The sequence below is a fragment of the Atta colombica genome, unplaced genomic scaffold (genome assembly GCF_001594045.1).
Source record: "Atta colombica isolate Treedump-2 unplaced genomic scaffold, Acol1.0 scaffold107, whole genome shotgun sequence".
Taxonomy (NCBI): Eukaryota; Metazoa; Arthropoda; class Insecta; order Hymenoptera; family Formicidae; genus Atta; species Atta colombica.
The window spans coordinates 150,634-165,942 of NW_017259192.1; the positions used below are offsets into that span (position 1 = coordinate 150,634).

At 28.0% G+C, this 15,309-nt stretch overlaps 1 protein-coding gene across 13 annotated transcripts in view; it reads left to right on the plus strand.

Annotated features, from left to right (window-relative positions):
* The window catches only part of LOC108692855 (antichymotrypsin-2-like), a 34,360-nt gene that overhangs the window by 1,517 nt on the left and 17,534 nt on the right, over positions 1-15,309 (plus strand). For 4 of the 13 annotated variants that reach the window (XM_018201413.1, XM_018201377.1, XM_018201431.1 and 1 more), the window contains exons 1-7: positions 2,692-2,874; positions 8,929-9,050; positions 10,150-10,332; positions 10,786-10,996; positions 11,251-11,465; positions 11,613-11,807; positions 11,881-12,016. In XM_018201413.1, coding sequence (XP_018056902.1) covers positions 2,865-2,874; positions 8,929-9,050; positions 10,150-10,332; positions 10,786-10,996; positions 11,251-11,465; positions 11,613-11,807; positions 11,881-12,016 — 1,072 coding nt within the window. In that variant the 5' untranslated portion in view covers positions 2,692-2,864. Of the gene's footprint in view, positions 1-2,690; positions 2,875-8,928; positions 9,051-10,149; positions 10,333-10,785; positions 10,997-11,250; positions 11,466-11,612; positions 11,808-11,880; positions 12,017-14,220; positions 14,540-15,309 lie in introns of those variants that run through there. The other 9 variants (XM_018201403.1, XM_018201422.1, XM_018201448.1 and 6 more) reach the window with 7 other exon arrangements.

Sequence of the window (15,309 nt, forward strand, 5' to 3'; positions counted from 1 at the left end):
TGTAAATTTTTACCTGTTACATTATAAAAAGCTACTTAAAAAAAATTTTATCAATCGCCTCTCCTTTCTTTCATTCCTTCCATCCTTCCGCGTTTCCCTTTCTTTTTATTCAAATATAGATTTATGAAATTTTGAGAAAATCGGCCTGTCATATTTATGAAAGAATTTTCTTTTAACCTCGGATTCTTTTAATAATTAACGGTGATTTGTAGCAGGTAACAGAAATAAAAATAATCATTTTGTGTAATTTGATGACGCAGATTGACGTCATTGTGTAACAAGGAAAGTACTTGGGTTTCTACGTTTATTTTGTGTGTGTGTGTGTGTGTGTGTGTGTATGCGTTTGCGTGTGCGTGTGTGTGTGTGTGTGTGTGTGTGTAGGTACGTTCGTTGAACTTAGAAGAAAAAACTATTTGCGCGCTTAAATTAATTTGCAAGAATGATATAAAGTTTCATAGTTCCCTTTTCAAATAAATATCAAAGTATACATTTTAGCGTTTATTATTTACTAAGCTTTGTCTTATTCAGGTTTAAATTAATTAAATAAAATTGATTATTTATCTTAATTGATTTTTAATTTTTGAAGAAGTCTGAAATAGTGTAATATTGAAATAAAACGTGTAATTCTAAGAAGAAATTGTCTATTTAAAATTTTGATGTCGTATTTATTTTGAAATGCTTGATTTTATTTCAATCATTCTACATAGGATTACGATATTATTAAGTTATAATATCTCTAACTATAGGATAATCCCGTAGAATAACCGGTTTTGCTACGTAGTATATCTCCTTGCAATTTTTTCCTGTTGGTTTCCGTAGGAAGCATATTTTTGTATAGCAATGGATATAAATTTGGATAAATATAAACTGTATTGTAAGATATTAAGGCCCAGTTTCACAACTCATGGTTAATTCTTAACCGCGGTTCAACTTTGTTTCTCATCTTTTTCCAATTCTAAAATTGAAAAGAGATGAATAAGTTGAACCTCAGTTATAAGTTAACTGTCAGTTGTGGAACTGGACCTAAATGTTACAGCGATGTATATTTGTATGCTACGGTCTGCTCCAATAATAACATGATATTCATTAATTTACTGCAAATGAATGAGATTAAGTAAATTTGATACACGTAATGATCCTGATACACGTAGTGATATTGGAAATCCAAACATATTAATTGATAATTTTAATTAATTTAATTCAGTATTAAAAATAATAAATTCAATATTATTAAAAAAAAAAACAAAAATCATTAAAAACAGATTAATATGCATATATTGTAATTAATGCCGAATATAATATTTATAATTAATGAACGAAATAATATATAATATTATACGTAAATTCGAAAGACAAAAATTTAATTTTTCTTTCTTTTTCCTTTTAATTATTTTTCTAAACTTTGTTTTTTTGTGTTCATTTCTCTTATTTATACTTTATGTATATATATCTTTATACTTTATGTCTTATATACTTCTTAGCTCACTACTTTCTTTCTTATATTTTTTTATAAGAAACAAGAGTATATCAAAAATGCAGATAAAATACACTTGCACAAATGTTTGCACGAAGATCAAAGTGTTAGTACGTTTATGAATTTAACCTTGCACTGGGCAACAGGTTTCCTAGAACTGGTTTCGTACCTCGTATAGCAAAAATAAATACTCTGCTCAGTTAAGATCCTTCCACCTGTAATCCTTCAAAAAGGTATGAGACTTAAGGCTGGTATAATTCGTTCATAGTTCGTTTGTATTTAAGACTGTCTTAAGATATTAATACGGCCCTCTGATTGGTTCATGACATTTTAAGACTAAGCCTTAAATATAAGTAATTAAGACACAGCTTTAAATATAAAAATTGACTATATATGAATATTGACTTAAATATAATTTTTCGATCATAGTCGATTATTCTTCTCACATTCAACTATGATTGTTCAATTTCTTAAGACTTATTACTCTATTTGCAATTTAAACAAAGAATCAAAACGTGAATTGAACGTTCTGAATTGAAATTGATGTAACTAATTGGTTGAATACAATATTTGGTGCTGTAATTTCGTGGAAATAGTAGACTTGATTAATTCCTTAAGGCTTAAAGCTTATTACTCTATTGTGTTTGCGGACTAAGTCTCACTTAAGTCACCGATTTTTCCATTTTATAAATATATGGGTCTATTTATTTCTTTTCGCTTATCAATTTTGAAATTACGCTATGAAAAATTATATTTAGATCAATATTCTGAAAATCCGAATCCATTTCAATTCATTTCAATCCATTCTCGTTTGCTGGATTATGATTAAACTATATTTATGACTATGAATACCGATCTAGAAGAATTATTTTCATATATCTCTCGACAACTTCAGGGAATTATACCGGGTTCAAGTTCAACTCGACAACTTCGAGTAATATATTAGGTTCAAATTCAATCTTCCCGGGGAGAATTCAATCTTCTTGCGTTCTCTATTTTTGAATCGTGCACGACCGTGATTTAAGCCGATGATTGAAGCGAAAAATTGACAGTCAGCTTTCAGCGTGGGAGAAGCAAGGAAGGAGACGGTGATGATTGTGATTGCATTTTTGAATCTGTGCGTTTGTATTCCGAGTCGGTGTGACGTGAGTTCGTCAGGGTCACTATCGAGGATCGATTAAAGAGCAGCGGCACCAATTCGAGCCGCACGAACGCACGCTTCCTCACGATTGGTCGTACCACTACGATCGTCTACGGACTTGTTTCTCTCGAGTCTCGGCGGGGACTGGGGTTTTCCTGAGAAGATACAGTCAATATTTTATATTCGTTCGTTAGATCGTCCTCCGCAGTAAGCATTCGGTGCTTGAAGGAGGCAAGTTCGTTAAACAAGATGCGTACACGTAAGTAGATTCAGTTAATCAAGAAGGGAAATTATTCTCACGCGCTCGGTTTGTTTATTTCTTCGTTCGATATCAGACACAAGCAAACTCAATCGTTATATTACAGATCCACGCGAGGTAGTGATTGAAATTTTATATAATTTCGATGATTTCAGAGTCTAGGTTGTAATCGTGAAGAAGTGCTTATTCATGATATTTGTAACATTCCTTAACTGTGGAAATATTGAACTCATCGGTATAATTTCGCAAAGGTTGAGAGACACGTGAAAATAATTCTTAAATTCCTTTTGTGTAGAAATCAATTGACATTATTCTTTGCATCAAAAAAGATCGAACCGAAATATTATCAAAATTGTAAACGCATTAAAATCTCTATATCCGTTTTATATTTATAAAAATATCTTTGATTGTTTTAGAAACTGGAATAATTGTTATTAATTATATATTGTTTATAATATTTCGTATTGTTTTTTAGATTTACGTAATATATAGATTACACATAATATATAGCTATATAGTATATTACTTATACTAAAAATTCTGGTAATTACTTTTGTATCCATATTACATGTATATGTAAAAGTAATTATCAGTATTTTTGAAAGATCCAATCGTAAAATTTAATATTTTAAATATTGTTACACATTTAATATAACAAGGTTAATATAATAGAAGGTTAACATAATTATACGTAGGAAATAATTTGATTGTTCTGATCATGTCTTATCTATTGTTTAATACATTCTTTATTGTGTGTTAAAATTATGTTTTAATTAAAAATATATTTTCAGTCACATAGAAATAAATTGAATAAGATAAATGATAAATCTCTGTAGTCTTTCGAAGTTTGAAAATTGATTTCCGTACTGATTTTGAAACTATATATGAGAAAGAAAACATAATCAAAAAATAAAACATTAATAAAGTGGATTTGAGAATTAAAGTAAATATTCCTATATACACTGCTAATATTATTGAAAATCTATATTTTATAGTACACGTATCCTACAGATTTTTAGAATTGGCACTGTATATTGGAACATAGCTTTAATTTAACTCCAAATATTGTTTTTTATTATTATCATTCTGTTTTTTGCTTATGTTTCTCTTCGCATAACTTCGAAATTATATGAACATCAAATTCTAGACTTTAAAAGGCTGCAGATTTATTATTTATCTTATTTTACTTATTTCTATGTATTAAAAATATATTTTAAAAATTCAAAAATAACAGAAAATTTTAAGTTTTAACAACAGAAAATTTGTTAAAATGTACGTGTTTTCCGTATAACATTTAAAAATTTTTGAAAATATTACTTGGATTTTTGTGTTAAATCTGATTTAATACATATCTATTAAAAAATTATGCATTTATCGAGAATTTAAGAAGACTCTACAAAAGATTAAAGATATACAAAAAAAGATTTGTGCCAGACGACAGAGACAAGCCGCGAAAGGATTGGAGTAAAAGAGAATAAACTTGAAATTTGATTCTTAAATGAGATTTTTCTTATTGTTATCTTCTTATTTTCTTTCGCGCCATGTACGAGATCTGGGGATTCATCGGATATGATTGCTTCTCAATCGCGATAATCCCAAACGCGCTCTCTCTCTTTTTCTCTACGCAAAAATACCGTCGGATATACAAGTCTTACCAAATTCCTTCTGATACGATGACAATGTCTTATCGTTATACACCGAATTGACGTATCAACGATAATGCTATTCAACGAGTCGTAATTCTTGACTCGTTGAATGGTTGCTCCAAGGTGATCCTGGATACCATTCTCGCTTGGTTCATGATTCATTTCTAGAATTGCGCAGCGTGAACTTTTCTTTCATTATCAGTTGATTAATGTTCCCATTTCAGAATTAATCAGATGTCTTGCGTGGTTTTTTATGATACATAGCAGTTAGTTACGTTGGATCTACGGATAATATGATTATACAGTTTTCATGTACATCGTACACGAATTTTTTCTGTTAAACAATGAAATAAAAAAGAAAAAAATAATTTGATGAGACTAAAAAGGAACAATCTTAGTATTTGTTTTAAATTTATTGTCAATTAGTAAATTATGTACGGTTCATTATTTGATGAAAATTTAGAATGAATATAAGAAAAAATACGGTTTTCTTGTAAATATTAATTAATTATCATATGTGACTTTACATTTTGTTGCTCGTCGATTTATATCAGTATTCAACAGATCACTTTTCTTCTAGTTTGGAAATAGAAAAATGAAAATGAGATAAAGTAGGTTTTAAAAGATGAGATAATACTCAAACATTCAATTCATGATGCATAGATACACAGTATTTTTTTTTCTTCATATCGCAATTTCAATGTAATATTTATTTTGCGCTCAATATTATTATGGACAAAACACAACGAATCCAGCATAATTTTATCGCTGTCGTCAAACAATTTTATCTCCTATAATTCAAAGTTATTTAAAAAAATTACAATTTATAAAAACTATTTATATAGCTTCATAAATTTGTAATGCACGAAAGTGCTTGTAATTATACAGTTTGTAATTTATTTTTTTATTCACGTTAAAGGCATTTTACTTAAAATTTTTAACACAAAATAAAGTGCAAGAGTTATAAAAGAAAATATACAATAGTATTTTATAAAAATTCTGTAAAATCTTACTTTACGGTCGTAAAATAAAGTTACGCGTCAACATCGGAAAAAAAATAAAAAAATAAAGAATGAAGAAGAAACTTGTAATTCCGGAAAGTTCTGTTGGATAAAATATAATTATACTGTATATATGGTTGGATAAAATATAATTATACTGTATGTAAGAAGCTTATAATGTTTATATGGACATGTCGATTAATTGATAAATTAAGCCCTAATTATTTCGCTGATTTTTGTTAGAAATATTCATTCTTTTAGAGCAAATTTTCTTTTTATTTTCTCTTTAATATTAGAATTATTATAATGTAGAATTTATGTAGAATTATATAATTTTTAGCAACCGAGATACAATTTTGTTTAATGTGGTTTCTTTTTTAGCAGCAATAATAAAGAATTATTATTGCTGCTAAAAAAGAAACCACCAAACAAAATTGTATCTCGGTTCGTCTATCCATTGCATATATCTAGTTGTTATACATGATTAGTCTTACGTATATAACATGACTATTACATTAGTATCTTAATGGGTTTTTCCCCGAGGCACTAGGAAACATCGATTTAATGATCTCGTGATATTCTCGTTTGTTATTTCTACTTCGTTAAATGCGGTGATATCTTGTCACATATTTTTATATTGATTATTTATTTTAAGAATTAGATTCTAAGAATTAAATGATTATTGTGTATGCAATATTTTGCAATAATTATATTTCGCAATATATTTAATGACATTTAAATTACTTGGCACAAAAGACTGTAAACATCAGATTCTCGGAATATTGAATTTCCATCAAAGTCAGCATTGGAAAAATTTGCAAGTGTACAAATTTTTATTCTGTGATAATATTCTTCTAATCTAATGATTCTTCTGTAAAGTAATATTATTTTTAACAAAAAATATTTTTAGATCAATGGTTTTCACGAAATTTTTATTTTTTTCATACTTATAATCTTTTTCACGTAAAATGTTTATATATATTGTATTTAAGAAAATGTTTTATTATTATTAAACATAGCAATATAACCTGATATATTTTATTTTTAATTTATCACAATTGTTATCGCAAGCATAATATTTTTTAATAATTAGAAATGTTAATAAATATCATAGACAACATATTATTAATATGCATCTTAGCACATATATGTCGGCGTATCTAACGGTAACATATGTTTTACATTCTTTTCCTGATCGGTTTGTTACGCAACGTAATTATATGTGTAGAATGTCCTCGGTTCATCAGCCTCTCTTGAGGCAAACACTGAAGGCTAAATAATGATTGTTTGTCAATATCAAAATTATTAATTTGATATAAATTTAAAAAACTGAAAAGACTAACGCGGATGACTTACTTTAAAAACAGATTGTAAAATATTACAAACAGTTTAATTAACTTAATTCAATGGGATACATGGAAGTGCGCATTATAAAAAATTTAATTTGTCGAGGTCGTTTTCCATATCTTAAAACACACTTTAGCTTTAGCTTGACAAGAAGTTATAATTCAAGTATTAAAAAAATGAATTCTTAAATTAAATTTGAAGAAAAAAAAGATTGGATTAGATGTTTGGAAGGTAAGATAGGTCGATCTTCGACCTTGCATATATGACTCGCATACTGCGACAGACATCCTGTTAACGCCCTCGTTTCTTATCATTTATATAATTGTCTTTTGCCCTCTGTTAATTCGATAAAACCAAGATCGTATATATTTCTGCTGAAGTAATATTTTCCATTATCACGAGCTGCAGTATCGCTGCCCGTATCGTTGTTTGTCGCGTCCCTCTCGTGGCTCTTTGATTGTGAGAAACTCGGGACATAATCGATTTTCGATTTAGTGAGCTTGTATAGCGACAATTATTCCTACACTGAAATTTAAATGAAAAAAGAGAATGACGTCTTCGCTTTAAGTGTGAATGGAATATTACATGGTATAAAACAAATTTATGTAGTACAATTAAAGAAGACGATGAAAAGAGATGTTTGGATTGAATCATTCGCCTTATATTTAGACATGTTCGTGTAAATCAATTATTATTTATCATTATCAATCATTATTAATTATTCATTAATTATATGGACATTTCACATAGTTATATAGACATTTTTTTCTTAAAATTTTAACTGTACTCTTATTTTGTTAATTCTAATTTTTGAAAAAATTCAATTTTATATCTGTATTGTCTTTTTTTAATTATAATAATTGACAACAGTAGGATTGTTTATGTAGGATAGGAATATTTTTTAATGATTTTTATTATTGAAATTATAAACGTTTTTCTATTTTTTATGAAAAGCATGGTATTTAATGCACGTATAATGTATGAAAACGTTGTCCAATCGACGTATGTTAGAATAACGTATGTTAGAATTTAATAATATCCGATGTATTAATCAAAAATTGTCCTAATTACATTATTATTCTTGAGTATCGTTACGTAATAATCGCAAATACGAATGATTAGTATCATTATCTCGTTTTATGTCATGTATATATGATTCATCATAACAATTATAATTTAAAAGACATGACTAACATGAGTAACAGAATTATAATATAAAAATATATATATTTAAAGTTATTGAAAGATATGCAAAATATTTAACTAAATAATTTCATTAAATTTTTTAAATTAATATAAACGGCAAGTATATAGTAAATCAATATTACAGAAATATGTATTATTCTTTTTATGTATTATTATTATTCTTTTTTGATGATCAAATTAATTTTTAAAAGTACTACTTATGTCATTTTATATATCTTATGCCGCTAAAATAATTACAATTATTTAAAAATCCGGTTTTTATGTTTTTCGAGTTTTTAAGTTAGTTTTTTGTCGATTAACTTTTTAAATTTTAGTTCATAAAATTTCGTTTTATTACTTACTTTAAAAGTGTAATATTATAATTGCCCTTCGAATCGTTGTAATCTTCATATCGCTTCTTGAAAGTTGAAAGACTCTATTGAATAGGCACATAAATATGTGCCTACGTAAATATGTGCAAGATTGTAACAATGTGGTAGTTTTATGTTCACCTTGAACGACATGTCTGACACTTTATTTCGAGTTGTATGCGACCTTCCAACGCAAGTGTTCAATTTTCAATAATAATCCTGTAATGCTTAAAGCGATGATCTCTTTGCTGTTACATATCTTATGTTATATGTTATGTTAAAATATCGAAGAGAAAATTGACGTTGTTTATTTTCATTTAAGGATAATTGCATGTATAAGCGTAAAAGTATTTAAAAATTTATATCATTATTAATATTAAAATTATTGAAATTATAGCAAAAACAATAATTTTATGTTTTTTTTTTATTAAGCATCTCGACTATATGATTCGCGTATATGTAGAATTTTGTAATAAATTACTATTGATGTTTTTGTTATTACAGTACAAAGAAGTTTTTTGGCATTTTGCATATTTACATCAACCATGGCCGCGGCAATTGAAAATAATTTAGCTGTTCAGGCTGTTTCTCAGGGCGCCCATTTGTTCTCCGCTAACTTCGTCAAGGTATATTAATTGAATTTAAATATTTTTAAAAGTTCTATTAATATTCGATATTATACAGAATATATTTTCATATATATTAATTTAATGTTAATACTTTCATATATATTAATTTAATGTTATACTGTTATATAACTTATAAATAATTATAAGAAAATAGTTTTGGCGAAATCTATATGAAGAGCAAATTTTCAAAATACATTTTGTCCAAAATTTTTAGAAAACTTAATAACGGAAATATTATAATTTCCTTATATGACTTTCCAAATAATAAAAAATTCTGAGAAATCAGGCAAATGAGAGTGTAAGTTGTTGGAGCGTGATCAAATAATACTGTTAATCAGTGTAATAATCGATTGTGTATTTCCATAAAAACGAATGTTTCGACTCTTTTTAGATCATCATCAGCATTAATACAATCTTCAAAAATATGAGACATCACTTATAATATATCATCTTATAGACATCATATTATAATATGAGACTTATGCGTCAATGGCAGCCACTAAAGAATAAGAATTGAAAGATCCTAAGTGAGGTGCATTTTGTTGCAATCTTTTACAATTTATTTTATTTGAGAGATGTGATTATAGGAACAAATAGAAATTTTTAGAAAACGAGAAAAAAGTCACAAGGAAACCGCACGTTTTACAGAAAATAACAATTTACCAATCAGTAAGATGTAAAACAAAATTGCTAAACTATTTCTAATAATATTAAACAAATGCATTTTGCTTGTCTTTAGTTAAAGGACAATTCGAATGTCTAGACTTTTTTCAGCACATAAATTGATCGACAAAAAAATGCCTTCAAAACATCGTAGAGTAGCTTAAAATATAAATCTTTCAACACATCTTTAAATACTATGCCATCTCTAACTAACAAAATGAAATTTTCGACAAAATGCATTTTGGAAGTCTGCTCTTCATATAACTAATTTTAATATACTAAATAGTAAGTCAATAACTTACTGATTGTGAAATAATCGAAAGAGAAATGCCTGATTTTTTTTATTTGATGAATTTTTTGATATGCATAATGGAACTTTCATACTGTTAATTATAAAATAGAAAAGTATTTATAGTGAATAACCTTTTTTTAGACTGTTTCACAAGAACAAACAGACAATTTAATATGTTCTCCTCTGAGTGCTCACATCACCTTGAGCATGGCAGCTAATGGAGCTGATGGAAGTACCGAGGCGCAATTTAAAAATGTTCTCAAGCTTCCAGTCTCGAAACCACAAACTCTAGAAGGTTATCAGAATCTCATCGATAAATTAAATGTAATTATCAAATTACAAAGTATTATGAAACGTAATAGTTAGTACACTACTTACAGAATGTGAACTATCTATGTAACACATAGAAAAACATAAAACATAAAACAACAACAGTAAAACAAAGCAATAAGCGAATCGGTCAATCATAGTCGAAAACGTAAGGCAATAATGTATGTAGATAATAGCAAATAAAAAATGTTGATCTGCTTACTGCTTATGTTTTACTAATTACGTTTCTTTATGTGCTATTTAAATCTTCAAAATTTAATAAAATTAAAATAATATTAATTTATAAAATGTTAACATTTTTAGGAATCATTAATCAAATTTATAGCATATTATTTATAAATGTGACATTATTTACCGAATTAATTTAGTTATATCTTGTGATATTTTATGATACTCTATTGACAAAATAATAATGCTAATCGAAATAATGGAACGCTATCTTTACAGAACGTTGAGAATGTTACTTTGAAGCTCGCTAATAAAATGTTTATTGGCAAAGACTTCCCGATAAAACCTGAATACAAACAGGATCTCGAGACGTATTATAAATCTGGTATTCAATCGGTAGACTTCAGTAAAAGCCAAGAAGCTGCGAACACCATCAATACTTGGTGCAAAGAACAAACAAATGATCGCATCAAGAACATCATTAATGAAGGTAAGCATTTACTATAAAATTCTATTCTATTGAGAGAAAATAGAATTTTCTTATTTTCTTCATTTATATAAAGAAACATTTAACATAAATTTAGAACAATTGTTTCGTAAAAAATATAGTAATTCACCAAAGTGCTAAATATTATTTTCATCATCTAGATACTATATTCTTATATTTTCATAAATTGTATATAAAAATGTATTGATTTGAACAGCAATTGAAAGCATGCTTATAATTTGTACTATCGATTATAGGTGATGTGAATGATGCTACTGCATTGGTGCTCGCAAACGCGGTATATTTCAAGGGTCTATGGGCACATCAGTTCGATCCTAAGGCTACCACGGACCGTCCGTTCCATATTGATGCTAACACTGTGAAAGATGTTCCAACTATGTACAGAAAGGGCAACTATAAATACGTCGAATTGCCGGAATACGATGCTAAATGCATCGAATTGCCATATGCGGTAATATTACTTTCATAAATTAAAAACAATATTTAATCAAATGTGTGTAAGATTATTGCTTTTCACAAGTGTGTTTCGCAATTGTGATGAAAAGCAACGAAGTATTTCGCGAATCTTTTTTTATGAGTGTAAATTTTATTATCATAGAATAAAGAGGTCAGCATGGTGATCATTCTACCCAATAAAATTGACGGTCTAGCTGCGCTGATCGACAAACTCGAGGAAGTTAACGCGGAATGCAGCTCTCGCCTCACCCAAATATATGAACGTGAAGTCAAAGTATATCTGCCCAGATTCAGATCTGAGACCAAGTTGGATCTCAAGGATACATTGTCCAATAAAGTACGTCGTAATGTTCCGCTGATAATAAAATAAATGCAATATTATATCTAACTTGCGGTCTTACTTGCTGCAGATGGGTCTTAGTGAGGCATTCAGCGATAAAGCTAACTTTAACGGCATTTCGAATGTCCCTCTGAAGATCGACAAAGTCGTGCAAAAAGCTTTCATCGAAGTTAACGAAGAAGGTAGCGAAGCAGCCGCCGTCACTGGTAAGTACACCTTGTTTTGTTTCTTGCATTTGTTTGTGACGGAATACGGGCGAAATATTATCTTGAAGTTTTCGATCTTTAAATAGAAGAAAATATGTAAATCAAATAATTTCCTTTAAATACTTTATATTTTTGTCTCATTTTTTTTACCATCTATGTTTATCTACGTATTATGTAACTGTTACAGTTATTGTTGAGAGATAATAATGATATGAGAGATAATAACAGCTGTACTATTGTTAGTTAATGTATTTGCTGGGTTATGTATAACTTTGAAAGAAGATTATAATATTTAATTATTTATAGTCTAGATAGAATGCACATAATATTTAACTATTTAGATAGAATGCAAGTCTAGAATGCAAGAGATAATATGATAATTATATGATAATTATAATATGAAATAATATGATAATTATAAATAATATTAATTTTACATCAAGAGCAAGATGATATTTCGCTTAATTTTATTTGGGATACATCGAAATTCTTTTTCGCTTTTTAGACACTCTGAGAAATTATTTTTTTGAAACTATTCGGTTATGCTTGTGCATGTAACATTATTTTAATATTATGTTAATCGTGTAGCAAAATTTCAAATTTTTCGCTCTCAGAATTTCCGCGGCACGAATGTATGTGATTTTGTACGTTGCCGTGATTTTAAGCTGAGTGTGATAACTAAATGTTGCTCACATGCTTCCTACATCAGCAAGTTTGCTACTCTCTACGCAGTATTCTTTTTATGTTTTTTTGTCTTATCTATTTTTTTCTGCTTTCTTTTATCTTCACTTTTGCAAACATACTATTGCATTGTTAATTAATGCTTTATTATGCAATATACCGCATAACATCAAACCGCATGTTTATTTGATTATGCACCTTTTACTCACATTGCACTTATTATGATTTTTGTCACACAATGACAATCGTATATACAAGCTAATTGATATTTATGATCTATTATTTCGATGATATTCAGAAAAACTTGTAATCAAATTTTCAAATTTTATAATAAATAGAGTGTTTCAGTGTTGCGATTATTGACATTTAATCAGTGCTCGCATTTAATTTAAATCTTGCATGTAGTTAATATGAATGTATTATGGTGATTGCATAGCTTGTATTCGTATTTATTATTACAAGCTATGCTATGTCCTGAGATTTATTTCGAAGGAACAATTGGGATTTTTTAGATAACACGAAATTTAGAAGTCTTTAAACAGATTATTACGCTTAAATTAGACTTTGTGCACTTCTGCAGTTTACTTTTAAAAATAAAATTGCACGAATGATTGGACGGTGAAGTAATAGAAGCTCAAAATTGTGGGGAGTTAAAGTGATTTTATTTAACGAATTAAATCATCTTTAACAAACTTAGAATGCGCATTTACCGGTAGTATCAGAAAACTATGCAGTTCACGGTTCACAATGATATATTTTGCGATAACGACTCTGTTTATGATACTACGAAAACAAAATTAATTATCTCTTAGAATATATTAATATCAATATATTAACTAAAACTAAGCTATTAAGGAAAAAGGAAAAGATCAAAATTTTTCGAGCCCTTCATAACCATATGAGAAGACATAATAAATGAAATTCTCATCAAGATAATATCCGTCAATCGGACTATGAATCCGCCAAAATGAAAATTAGTTTTATAATACAGCAAAATGAATTGCACTTTTCCTCGATTCGATATATTAGGTGTGGGAAAAAGTTCGTAGCATTTTTTTAATGCCATCTAATGGGAAAAACGCCACGAACTTTTTTCCACACCTAATATTTGACAACAAAACATGCATCTGTCACAGCTGATAAAATAGAATTTTCTTTGTTTAATTCAATGAAAGAATTGGCGAAAATAATGTGGACGCAGGATTTATATACATTAAACTAATAAAAAAATTTTGAACAAATAACATCTAAAAAATATATATATATATTTATATAAAACACGGACGATTTTCATTGCTTGACTTACGACTCGCTGATTCTATCGTAATCAGTGATGCATCTTTACTAAATTCTTTTCTTTTCCTGCACTCTCAACCAATTTCTATGCTCTGATCAAATCCTGGCATTACTAATATTCAATCAGTCATATTTCTTATCTAAATATTTCTCGCGTGCTCTGGGTATCCAAGAGCGCATCCGATTATTGAAACGGATAATTGATACAAAGAATGATCTTCTGACAGGTGCCTCTGTCAGACCTCTTTCGGGTATTTGGAAACCAGTGGAACCTTTATTACTTCGCGTCGATCATCCTTTCCTGGCGATCATTAAATACAACAGCGTCGCGTTATTCGTAGCGAAGATCCTGTGGTAGTGATAATGAATATTTATACGTTTTTAATGATAGAAAACAGTAATTAATAACTTTTCATATTACACTCGCGCGTATATGATGATACTTTTTAGTTATTCATGTACTATCGATATACTCAGCAATTTTATAACTGCACTGAGAAACCCATTTAGTTGAATTAACCAAGGATTTGTTTGCCCATATCCAAACAAGAAATTAATTGATACAATAAAATAATTTAATTGAAGCAAAACATTTGGTTATTGTAACGTTTCATTTGTTTTTGATAAACATTGATATTTGATAAAGTTATTTTCAATAACCAAATGTTTGGCTTTAACTAAATTATTTCATTTATTTTATTGCATCAACCAAGGATTTGTTTGCCCATATCCAAACAAGAAATTAATTGATTCAATTAAATGGATTTCTCAGTATGAAAAGAAAAATATTTTAATGACATGCGATTAATAGTAAAGTCAATTTATGATAAAGTACATACATCTTTCGTATAAAATATTGTGTTGTCCAGAAAGTTCGTGCCGATTTTGAAGGAAAATTGAAACGCAGAAGATTTAAATTTTAGTATACATTTATTAAATTATATAGGTTAGTCGGCACGAACTTTCCGGACAATAATAAAGCTGATGATATCTCGTTAGATGTATAACTTGTAAAACATGACATTATTTGTATAATAATAGAAATTAAATTTTATAAATTATTATTGCTCAAATTAATTTTGATTATGCACAAATCCGAAAATGTGCAGTTTTGATAACATATTTAAATATTTAAATAGGCGATTATCATTAAAAAAAAACACTATTTTTTAAAATTTATTATACGTATTATGTGATATGTAATTAATTGCCTTGTTCAATAGATTTAATTATTCCATAACATAAAACCATCAAAATATTAATATAATTTTTGACGAGAATAATTAATATACATAATACGTATATATATATATATA